The 12,600-nt window shown below is 41.0% G+C and overlaps 2 protein-coding genes across 2 annotated transcripts; both read left to right on the top strand.

Moving 5' to 3' along the window:
• Window positions 1-804: 804 nt before the first annotated feature.
• Window positions 805-2,394, top strand: LOC119734158. The gene is made up of 3 exons (XM_038207502.1): window positions 805-889; window positions 1,206-1,312; window positions 1,916-2,394. Exons 1-3 carry the CDS (start codon window positions 870-872, stop codon window positions 2,041-2,043), a joined length of 255 nt encoding a protein of 84 aa, XP_038063430.1. The 5' UTR covers window positions 805-869; the 3' UTR covers window positions 2,044-2,394.
• Window positions 2,395-5,830: 3,436 nt separating this feature from the next.
• LOC119734473 lies at window positions 5,831-11,173 on the top strand. The gene is made up of 6 exons (XM_038207999.1): window positions 5,831-6,035; window positions 7,592-7,664; window positions 9,102-9,157; window positions 9,481-9,535; window positions 9,958-10,055; window positions 10,235-11,173. Exons 1-5 carry the CDS (start codon window positions 5,978-5,980, stop codon window positions 10,028-10,030), a joined length of 315 nt encoding a protein of 104 aa, XP_038063927.1. The 5' UTR covers window positions 5,831-5,977; the 3' UTR covers window positions 10,031-10,055; window positions 10,235-11,173.
• Window positions 11,174-12,600: the final 1,427 nt, after the last annotated feature.

The following is a 12,600-nucleotide window of genomic DNA, read 5'->3' as shown; positions in this document are numbered from 1 at the left end:
TAAAGTCTGTCACCAGACCACCAGGCCGGCGTTTATATACGGTTTCCTTGGCATTACACAACAGTACTGAGAATATTTCTATTCCCCCCGGATGGGAAGCCAGTCCATCGCAGGTTACTAATGCCAGTACCCATTTATTATCCTGGGTGGAGAGAGGCAAGTGGGGGTGAAGTAGCTTGCCCAGGGACACAACATAATGACGAACAGCTGGATCCGAACCCCTGACCCTCTGATTATGAGTCACGAACCCTAACAAATAGGCCACATCCCCACCGAAATTATGTTCCGCAATAATTTATCCCACTGCAAAAAAAACAATATGTGTTAAAAAAAGAAGCTCTTCGTCTTGAAAATATTATCTTCATGATGTATTACCGTTAAGAAATTGTTTCCTAAAACCCATTTTGCGTCAATTCAACATAGTTTACGGAAGGCTTAGGCCTAAAGCAATGGGCGTAAACCGCGTGTGCAAGAAAAGGCCAATAAATGTTCGATTTGAACAACAGTATTTTCGGGATTAAATTTACGTATGCCAAATTTTGTAAGGTGAGCTTACTACGTTTTGTAAGATTAGCTCAAGTTTGTACAAGATTCACTGAATTCTGCGACGCAGTGCTGCCCAGGATAATTTATTGCGTCATCGTTTCGAAATTAAAGAGTGCATGTGTGGGCGAATTTACCAAACCCCTATAGTATATCAGCTTAGGTCAATTTTCCTTTCACGAATCCGTGTTATTCAAAATAAAATCAAACACCATTCAGCATTACCGATTCCCACCCCCCCCCCCCCCCATTCAGATCGACCATTGGCTGACCCTCCGAAGCCCAACGTAAACTCTGATGTCAAAGATGACGAGTTTGAGAATGAGATGAACTATCAGATCAAAATGTGAGTCACAGTTTGGTCTTTATTTTATTGTTCGATCGGTCCGGAAAGTGATGGCTTAAAATTGCCAAATTCGTCGAGTGAATGAAAGTTAGGAGTCCACTTCATATTTTTTTTTTGTCTGACTGACTGACGGACTGACGGACTGGCTCCTCGACCGACTCCCCGACTCCCCGAAGAGATGTTGAAGAAGGCTGTTGAAGATAACCGTGCAGTCGATCGCTCCGGGACCATGCATGCCTTGTCTTGTCGTTTTTTGTTGTCCGTTTGTTTGTTTATCTCAAAATTATGGTTGAATCTGGTTTGTCCCAATCCCCAGAGCATGGAGCGGTCCGAGATTCCGTGTCTGCGGGAGTACCATCCACAGTTGGTCGCGTTTCGTCTGTCATCCGTCTGGTCTGATTCATCACAAGCGAGACAACGATGGTAAATCATTATGTCATTTTCATTACTAAAATTCTCCAGGGTTAACTCACTGCAGTCTGTAAAGGCTGAGGTTCACCTCTGACAATTAGGAGTCCGCAAATCAGTTTCTAAAGTTTGACGATAGACCAGTACATGTATAGAAAACGAAAAGTTTTCCAAGTCGTCCTTTTCATTTTTGAATGACGTGACAACAAAACCTGCAGAGATTAATACAACTATCGACATTTATGCAAAGTGTCGTTGAAAGGGGGTATACCCGATGTTCCCCAATACCTATGTTCCCTATAATTCTTATGGTTAGGGTTAGGGATAGGCGTAGGGTTAGGGTTGTGGGAACATAGGTATTCGGGAACATATAGGTATTGGGGAACATAGGTATTGCCCCGTTGAAAGAAGGTAAAAAGTCATGGTTTGTCCAGTTTTAGTACATTCCACTTTGATTTATTCTTTGCGAGGATTATCAATTAACTACTTCTTTCTCCATTTCTTTCAACAAGTTCCTTAATTTTTCCGTCCGGGAACAAAATGTAACTTGGACAACAGTAATAAACAGATAAGAAAAGGCGAAAGTTGCTTTAGTCTTTGTCTTTTTTTTTTACACAGAGTTCCTTTCTGCTGGAGAAGCCAACACTTTCTTGACCAGCGACAGCGATGACGTCGGCAAGCGTGGACTTCACGAGGAATGTTGCCACGAGGGATGCTGGTGGGAGGAGATTCTTGAACACTGCTAGACAGACAAACCACGAGCAAGACCGGCTTATTTATCTTCCGATCGCGTCATTTTTTTCTTCTTGTTTTTAATCTGTTTCTTATAGATAAAAGGAAAATCAATTCAACCGTTTGTAATCATTTTCTCTTAATTCATAGACTCATTATTTCGTAGATTCATCATTAAGATATCAAACCACCCTGTCTGCGCAAAAAAGGTTATTATATCAACAAATCATTTTCCAAAATCGCGAAACAGTCATGTCAAACCCCTAAGACCAGACACTGGCCTTCCGGACACAAATGAAATAAGACTAGTGATGTTGGAGAAAGAGCTGAGGATTCATCACATATCTGACAGGTCTCGTGGAGTCACCTCCACTGATCTCCATATAAAGACTGGATAGCTAATAAAGAGCCGCACAATGTACGAATTTGACGCCATATTGGTGAGACCGGCTGGTGATCTACAAAGGACAAGTTGCCGTCTTTATAGACAGCATGATTTCTTTTGTAACGTCGCGGTTCAGTTGACTTATATTTTGGCCACCACCACTGACCAACTGACCAAGGTTTTATAACTGGAATTTTTCTAACGTCGTGCTTAGTTTTATAATGCCGCAAATCACTTTTTCGGCGTTTTTGAAATTATAATCACTACGGAAATGTGTCCCTTTTAGAACATCATAATATGTGTACGTGACCAAAATGCGCGTCAACTGTTGATACAACGCGCGCGTATTTACGCGTAGAACGTTCGTGTTATACGCGGCCATCTTTGTGAGACCGGGGCGAATTGGTCAATATGCAAAGTCTACTGTGTGAATGTTGTATGCATATCCGCTATCCAGTCTTTATATAGAGATCAGTGGTCACCTCCTATACCCTAACTAACTATGCTCAATCCCAAGAATTGTCTCAAGTGGCCGTGGAAAGTGAAAACAGATTGACAAACTTACCCTAAAGTTTTCAAATATCTCTGAGTTACCGATAATCATCGATTAAACTTGGAGTCGTTTTATATTTGACTTGGTCTTGTAAATTCTAAGCTAGGTTCAATTCAAATTTGAGGGTAGCTCTTTTCGGATGTGCTGAAGAATAAATTGGCTTATACTGAACTTTGCAAAGCAACTTCAGTGAATTGTGTTTGATTTGAAATACATGTGAACAATATTAGTGTGGTGACGAGATTGAGTTGAAAGACATAGATAGAGAGAGGGGGAGGGGCGGGGGGGGGGGGGAGAAGCATCATTTGGCAAGTTCGTTGAATGGAACCTCGGTACTCTCTCTTATTTGTCTTTGTGAAAAATTTAAGAGCTCAGTTCCTCGACTCATATTTTAATAAAATGAAACTGTAGAGTAGTACTAAAAGTGAAAAAGAAGCGAGTGATTTTAATTCTCTCTTTGCACGTAAAAGAGCTTCAATGACAGGCGTAAATATAGGGGGTGAGCGGGCCGGGGAACGCCCCCCCCCCCCACTTGAGGCATGTGTCCCCTTTGCGCCCAAAACATGTGCTGTGTTACTTTCAACATCCAATTGAGTTTACTCCCGCCTCCAAAATGAGCCCAGTTGCCCCCCTCCCTTCCCCCGACCCCCGTCAGTTAAAAAGTTAATCCCATAGAGCTGCAGCTATAATGGTTAATCCCCAGATATGCCATTGCCGGCTCCATCCAGTGCAATGTTCACACACCGGACTATATACTGTAGTTACAACTTTGTTATATGCAGTAATAGCGTTGGTTAATTTTTGCAAGTACATATATTTCTGAAAACCTTTCCTTTTTTCATGCCCATGAAGGTGCCAGATTCTCTACATTTAGAATATTTACAGCCATGCATGTGATCAATTGATTCTCCAGTTCTATGGATTCAATAAAGCTGCAAAAAAGTAATAATTATAATAACGTAAAGAGTGCGCATGCTACACAGCAATCAGCTATATTAAAAGTGTTAAATGATAAAACGCACGATATTAAATTTTGGCTGGTATTCTACATGAATCGCTAAGCAATTTTTGGTCTGGTTCCCAGACTTAAAGTTCTGACTGTACGCCTATAAACAAGATTTGTCCAAAAAAAAATAAGTCAGAATATTTCGGTCTGGTAATTTCACTGGTCTGCAATTTTTTAGAAGTTGTCCACGGCTTCAGAAATAAAACGTGCTAAATATGAAAATTAAAACAGCTGATTGGCTATACTGTTTCCAAGATAATATACGTTTTTCACATGTATATTGTGTAGGTCGTAGAGTTTTAATCATAAATTGTAAACCCTGCAGGGTCTTTTCATGTCATGGTAGATACTGGCCCAGTATATCTTGAAAAGTAGAGCCAATCAACAATTTTAAACATCATTTTCGTTCTCCGGTGACCCAATTATTGGTTCAAGTAATCAGGCCTATTTGTAGACCAACAATCAGACTAATCCATTTTGGTTATGTTTCTCTTCAATTAGACCATATGATTAGACCTACATACAATTATCAGCGCCAGTCAGTCAGTCGCCAGGGGCGTGTTCTCGACACAAATTATACCAGCAAAATAATAAAAAAAGAACCACTTCAACAAATCGAACATGCACAATGGAATGTCAACGGTAGGGAAAACCTCATTTGGCACTCCATGCCAGTCTGCAAAGATCGTTCACGTGACGTCATCAATTAAAGTTCACGCCGCCTGTTTAATGGTTCAGTGGAATAGACTTGAGGACAAGTCACTAGACAGTCGTGTTTTTCCGTCGGTGCCCCGATATTTACTAGCACGGCGTTACATATCGTATTTATTGTCGTTTGCTGGCCTCGACATGTCTAGTAATTGGTATCTCACCTTATTGTTGCACTATCCATCCCCACGTCGTGGTTACAGTGACATGACCGCACGTATAGTACACTGGGACGGTAAATGCTGTAGGCGTTACGTGTGGGTGGGCGAACCGTAAGCCCGGCTTGATACCAATTCTAATTTGACAAGAATACAAGTACAACCATGGTGCCATGGTACAGAACAACTTAATGTTCTTTTCTGTGTAGTTTCTGTGTAGTTTCTGTGTAGTTTGCTCAGTGCATGGCTGCTCCACTATTTCTCATGGCAACGACACTTGAAGTAATGAATCAAGATGTAGTGGGGATGGCATTATTAAAGGAGGTTCACAAATAAACTTGGATTTGTAAATAGTTAACATGGTCAGACGGGTGGGGCGTGGTTAGATACTTGCTGTTCTGACTTATACAAATTAATTTACAAGCAAAGGGGAATACTAGCACCAGTTTTGTTTATAATTGTCCGCTTATACAAATGGTTGAATGTCGCCGTGGAGGGCGCTCTCGCAACCACACGCTGGATACGCTGCAGGATGGTCTCCTTGAACAAAAATAAGGAGCAGCAGGATACAACGTCCAAAGCATTTGTCCAAGCTGACGTCTTCCAAATTTAACATATTTTTATGCATATAAAAAAATCCATTATCTAAAAGTACAAGGCGCAAATTACTCCCACGGAAGTCAGCTCACAAGTGGTAGAGAAACAACCCAGTATAGTAAACAAATACAAAAAAAACAAAACCCCGACGTATTTTAATTTAGTTTACGATTTAGAATATTGCGCCTAATTCATGTTCAAGTGTTTATGCGCCTATTCCTGTCACGTAGTTAGTAAAATAATTGTCAAAACAGGGGGGAGTTGTAATTCCACTTGGAGAAAATAATGCGGGGGTTGGTCTCCTCAACAACTGTTCAAAAAGTTGGCAAACTGGGTCTTACTAATGATTGTCGTCGCATGATGTACAGTCCTTCACATCGCCCACCCACGGGCAGCACGGGCTAGAAAAAGCATATAAGCACGCCGATTTCCCTGGTGTGCCAAACCGGAGCTGGCGTGACGTTGCTACTATCGGCCCTTGTTTGCGTGGTATAGTTTCTACCAAGAAGGTTCAGTTGAGCTTCTCTATTCCAGTATCACCATGAAGTGCTTCATCCTGCTACTTCTGATTGGGGCTTGTGCTGCAGCAGCTATCGAAGGTGGGTACTTTATTCTTTGACGCTGACCAATAATATTGACTGGTATATGGGTCATTCTATAAATTTGAGGTCCACTTTTTTTCCCGTCCCTGTTACATCTGACATCTATGATTGTATAATTCTGATGCACTCCTTAATGCAGTCATCCTCCAAGAGTGATTATGAATAGCAAACTACCTACCCAACAAATAAAACATCATTTGAAGTCATTCTTAATGATGCTTGAATGGCAAATTACAAAGTACCAAGGTAACAGGGACGGGAAAAATGTCACACTTTGGACCCCAAATTTATAGAATGACCCATATAGGGTTGTTTCTTGATCACCAGAAGGCACACAGGCGATGTCCATGGTGCTATTCGTATATAGCCAATTCGAAAAGGAAAAAAAACTTTTTTAACTAAATGATTGTAGCCACTCTACTTAAACACAGATCAATGCCATTCAGTTATCAGAGTTATATTGAATGGAAGTTAGGGATATACTTTCTAGTAAATTATTGTATTAGGTAGACACTAGTTTAGTGTCTCCCCATAATTTTAGGATGTGTAGTATTTTCAAGTGTGGTTATGTGTGCCTTGTGCACAGTTCTTCGGGAACGGTTCTCTCGCGTACCATTTTTTTTAAAGTTCATTTATCATGTGTACTATTGTGATCACTGTTACGAGTTCGGACCTTGTCCAAACGCTCCCCTCTCATGGGTGCATGGACAACGCAATAATAATATATAGGCGATATTTTTCATGTAATTTTTTTTTAAATATCGCCTAGAGCCCTAGACTATTATATGAACGGAGGTTCACTATTTAATTCTTATACATATCCGTTCAGACTGTTAGCATACCACACAATTTCTTGCAAGGAGCAAGCTTACGAAGAAACATAAACTTTTACGTTAGTTCTGACTCATTGCTCATAATAACAAAAAGACAGATTTCTCTTTCAATTGCTACTTTCCTATAGCAATATGTAAGTTATTCACTCGCATGAGGGCGGGCTCATTTCGTGCTCAAAACGGGGGGTTGCAGACACCCAAACTATGAAATAATTTAAAGTTAAAACAACACATACAAACTGGAGGTTCGTTAAGAGGAAAAATCATTTTTAAGAGAACTGTTTATAGTAAGAAAAAAAAATGAAACAAAAGTATGGTGTTCCGTATATACCATCGGCGTAGCTTTTTTAGGTGTCGTATTTTTAAGCTCAGGCAGACATCAGTTTGATGGATCATGCAAGACGTTCATGGAAGACGGCCAGAGCTTATTGTGCACTCGCACTTATTTCTATCTCCTGACTGTTTATGGAGGGGATGATGCTAGTCAGCTTTCAAACACAAAGATCTTAACCTTCTAACTCCTTTTATGTCCATTCCAATGGCATTACCTATTTGTGAATGAAATGCATGTAGCGTATTGTGTCCTAATGCTTACAAACACCACGGCACATGTTTGGGCGGCGCCAGTATGACGTCACAGGTCACATGGTCCATATAGTGTAATATCCTTTTTTATTTGTGACCGTTTACTTTGTTCGATGTTTGCATTCTGACATTCAGATGACACCAAGGCATTGGAGGCCTTAATGCAAGCGATTGACAGCAATGAGCTAGATGGAGTGTTGGAGAACATGTAAGCTAATTTCATCATTATTTTTAGTTTTAATCAAAACCTTCATGATCTGCTGAGCGGTGACCAGTCATGCACAAGCAATATAAATCCATGGCATTTTGGTTGGTTACCTGATATTGCTAAACATGTATTATCTCTGCTTACCACAAGTGTGTGACACATACACACGGCAAAAAGACAAAAATGCCGGAACATGTGGGGCAAGAATCATGACTATAGCACCAAACAGCTCGATGTTTGGGAGTCAACATTTTGACACCCGAAATTATAGTTTTCAAATGGTTCTCCAAGAATAACACAAAACGTCAGATTTTTAAAGGATGAGTGATGTGTTGACATTTTGTTTGCTCTTTGTAATGTTTTGTAGCCCAATTGGGCGCATTCCACGATGTAAATCCCTTTAAGAAGTAAACATTTTGCTTACTTTGGTGAATGGGGGAAATATGCGATTTTTTGAATCCGAATAAATTTTCGATCCGAACGGTTTTATTTTAACGAAAAATTGGTTGTAAACTGGGCGTCTGCAAACCCGTTGGATGCCTGATAGTCCGCACAATTTCCGTCTTGCGGAAACGGCTGTCGTGTTTTTTGTCTTTAATAATACTAGAACGGTTTATTAAGTCATTATTGTTCCACAACAGAACACTGGCCGATTTTGGGCCGGGGGTTTGACTATTTCGTTCCAACGTGAATTGGGGCCTACTGTTGTGATACTAGAACAAAAACAGAGCCATTGAGAAAAAGAAATTACGTTTGAGTTATTTCACTGTAGGCAGACTTTCCGATCTGCATGTACAGTATTACTAGCAGAACACTGCCATCATTTATTGAACCAACACAGGTATTACTTGAGCACACGTTGCATTGATTGCGGATGTGTCCATTTTCGCACCGAATGATTTGGAGACGCCACTGAACTTAAGGTGCTGGATTTCGCCAAGTTGCGAAGCCTTACTCTCGAGTAAATGATTCTTGGGTGGTTGTCATCCGTATATGACTTGTAGATTGTCGAACCTTCTCCAATATCTCAGGGATTGTTTTAAGGCTTTAAGGCCTTCCCGCTGACTAAACAAAACGACTTTATTCACGATAGTTGGCCATTTTTGTTGAGTTCCCTGAACATATATCATAGTAATTCTTAACTATTGAATGGGATGGCGCCAGACTATTTATGTGGCACAATGCAGCCTTATTTCACTGTCATTTTTTTTTAAAATCTGGCTTTAAATATTAGAGAAAGTTTAATTACAAATTTTAATTTATTTATTGAAGCAGACTGAAATTAATTATACTTGCTTTCATTTCTCTACACAAGTTCCAAAAATCAAGATTTTACCTCACTCTCAATCCAATATGGCCGATTCGTGAATAAGGCTCTAGTACCACATGTCCATAACTGCTATTAACTGAGACTTCCAAATGTGTTTTCGTACAAAGGCGTCCACTGTCCCACACCCACTGTCACTGCTACAAACGAGAGGAAAACCAATCAGGTATTTTGTTGGTGATATAGGCCTAGAAGAAGAAGAAGTACATAACATGTCTACATCCTTCTTGCAAAACCAGTGTTGTAAAGAAAAGCTCTCAGCTTTAATCTGATATTCAAAAACTTAAAATGCACAGATCATGAATTTGAAGAAAAAAGGTAACTGTTTCAGGGTTGCTTGGGGGTCACCCTGTGTAGGCCTAGACAACCGTAAGGAAGCAAACATTTTGGCAGATTATGACGTCACGGGTCACAATGGTCCACACAATTTAATATCATTTTGTATTTGTGACCCCTTATTTTGTTCGATGTTTGCCTTCTGACATTCAGATGACATCGAGCCAATGCCCGCCTCAGTGAGGAACAGGGACGGACTCTTGCCCATGTAAGCTAATTTCATCATTATTTTGTAAGCTAATTATAGTGTAAGCTAATTTCACTGTTGGCAGACTTTTCGATCTTGCAAGCAGAACACTGCCTTCGTTTAATGAGCCAACGCAGGCATTGTTCACGTACTTCAATACAAGTTACTGATTGCAGATGTATCCATTTTCGCACCAAACGATTTGGGGACGCCACTGAACTTAATTTGCTGGATTGCGCCACGTTGCGAAGTAACTTTCGACATAATTAGTCTTGGGTGGTTTTCATCCGTAGCACTTGTCGATTGTCGCCCTTTCTCCAATATCTCAGGGATTTTATTTGAAGGCCTTCCTGTTGACCAAAACAATGCCTCTAGTAGGCCTAGATTAGTCCCACATGTCCATGATTGTTATTAACTGAGACCTCCGAATGTGTTTCGTATAGGAGGAAGAGCAGCCACATCGCTTGGGGATGGTGGGGACACCACCACCAACACCATCACTGCCACTGCCACTAGCTCAAACGAGATGACAACCAATCAGGTATATTTTGTTAATGATATAGACCTGGAAGAAAAAACATTATGTCTAGATCCTTCTTTGAAACCATTACGAGTCAGAGTATGAGTAAAGCACAAGTTTGGCTCCGAGTCCATTCACAAAGTACATGTACACAAATGATAATCTACGATTGAAACAACGATTGTATTTTTTTTTTACAGATGGCAGGCGTAATTAGACCATGAGCCTGTTACTGGGGCAAATCGTGGAATATGGCAAGACAGCACGGCAAGATACATGGCCTGGACGGGCATTGTGCCCGGCTTAGTTAACGTAGAATTAGTAGTGAAGTCGTTCCTTTTATTGTGATTTGATTAATTCTTTCGTCTTTCAGTCATTTTAGTTTTGGAGCCGGTTGTCTTACGTGTAAATCACACATTGTTTCTGATACTCAATCAATATTTGATTCAAACTATCTTCAAACAATACTGACCAAGATGGTGGAGTTTGAAAGAAAAAAAAACAACCGGAAAACAGACAAGTTCCTGAGTAACGCATGAGGTAAACGTAATGGCAGAATAAGAAGGAGGGACGTTGCTTGCTGGTTCGAGTACGTACCTCCATTTTGTAACTGCCTTTTACAAATAATGTTCCTCAAATAATACAAAACTGCTATAAGGACTTTTGGGAAAAGCGCGAAAAAGAAAACGGCAATTTCTCAACGAGGACAGACGGCTTTTTAAGTTCTTTTCTTGTTTTGTTGTTTTGTTTTCTCGTATATCTTTCACAAGAAAGTCATAATTACTATGTGAAATCAACTTAAATTTAAAGACTGTTCGAACCAATTTAAGACACTATAGTCACGTACGCATATAAATAAGATACGGAACAAAATCAGGTGATATACATTCGCTTACTTATACGATCACGGACTTATTGTACTTAGGCAAAACTTTTTGTGTCAAGCTATCATCATTTTTGCTTCAAATAGGTCCCAGAATAGATCGGGTTTTACTCTACAAAGTGGATCTTTAAAAGTAAAATATTAAGACACTTTGCAACGATTTCTATTTACAGACAGATACATCAATGTAGACTCGTATCTTACTACCTTATGATTCTTTCATTGGTTCAGGTTATCTCTAACTTTTTTTCAACTTTTCAAATTTCACATTTCCGGAAGGCTTCATTAAATGAAGTAGCAAAGCAATCTGCGTGAGAGTGGAGTTTTTAAGTAATATAACTGTGTCTTGGAATGAGGGATTAGGGTCTTGCCGAACGATAACAAATGAACATGTACAGCGGGTGCGCTAGAATGAAAAACAGCACTTTTCCGTGTTGCCAGGAGGGGGGGGGGGGGGGGGGGCGGAGACGAGCCACGTACATCGACACGCTGCGACGGGATGTTGGTCTCAGTGACACGGGGGAGCTGAGGACCCTAATGCTGGATAGGGAAGAGTGGAGGGCGGCGACCAAGTCCCGAGTTGGTGTAGGCTAAGCTGCACCCTCGCATCGCATCCGTGTTGACTAGAATGAAATTCAACAGCCTCTAGATTGGGTGAAGAAGTAGCGTTTACTTGTGAAAAACAAGACCCACATCACCCCCCCCCCCCCATGAGTGCCATAAACGTCTTTGGGTAGTGACTGTCGTCTCAATACGCTTCCCATCTCGGCCTTCCAAAATATCTAATTCGTGAAGTTTAAAAGAAAGATTGATATGGGGTTTAAAGATTTCAGATACAGACAAGGAAATGCGTGAGGGCTCTATTATTACTTCAAAAGTTAAATTGATAACTTAAAAAAATTTGCCCACTGGTCTGCCCCATTGTCCAGTGTAACACTCACTTTACGGCAACTCTAATCAGAACGGGACATCTTTAAAGCATTATAGTCTGCGCGCTGCGGTGCTATCATTTTGCACAGTGCTTTCATCCAGCCCAAGTGGCATAACGGGGGGGGGGGGGGGGTTCCAATTCGAAGGGGAGGGGAACATAGCGGTCCTTATTTCATGGAGAGGGGTGGCAGTGATCGACTTTTTAACAAAGAAAAGCTCATTGTCACCTTTTCTAACCTTTTGGGTGGGGGCGGGGCACCAGGGGAGGGGGCTCTGGCTTACCGTTGAGCCCAAGAACCACTCGGCTCAAAATAATGGGAAGCCTGGAGAACAGAGATTGTACATCCATTATCACCACTCGAGGGCAGTGTTCAGGGATATGAATCGCTTTTTGAAGTCAATCATTTTGCGGTGTGCGCGAGTCCAGGCATTTTTCACCCATCTTAATATTTGGGGAGGGGCACAAGAGGAAGAGGGCAATGGCGTACCGTTGAGCCCAGAAAACACTCGGTAGCACAAAATAATGGGAAACTTCACACCCGAGAACAGAGATTGTACATCCATTATCAGCACTAGAGGGCAGTGTTCAGGGATATGGAATAATGGGAAGCTTCACACCCGAGAACAGAGATTGTACATCCATTATCAGCACTAGAGGGCAGTGTTCAGGGATATGGAATAATGGGAAGCTTCACACCCGAGAACAGAGATTGTACATCCATTATCAGCACTAGAGGGCAGTGTTCAGGGATA

The sequence above is a fragment of the Patiria miniata genome, unplaced genomic scaffold, assembly GCF_015706575.1.
Source record: "Patiria miniata isolate m_02_andy unplaced genomic scaffold, ASM1570657v1 HiC_scaffold_27, whole genome shotgun sequence".
In the NCBI taxonomy this organism is placed as follows: Eukaryota; Metazoa; Echinodermata; class Asteroidea; order Valvatida; family Asterinidae; genus Patiria; species Patiria miniata.
This window is presented reverse-complemented; position numbering and strand designations above follow the sequence as displayed.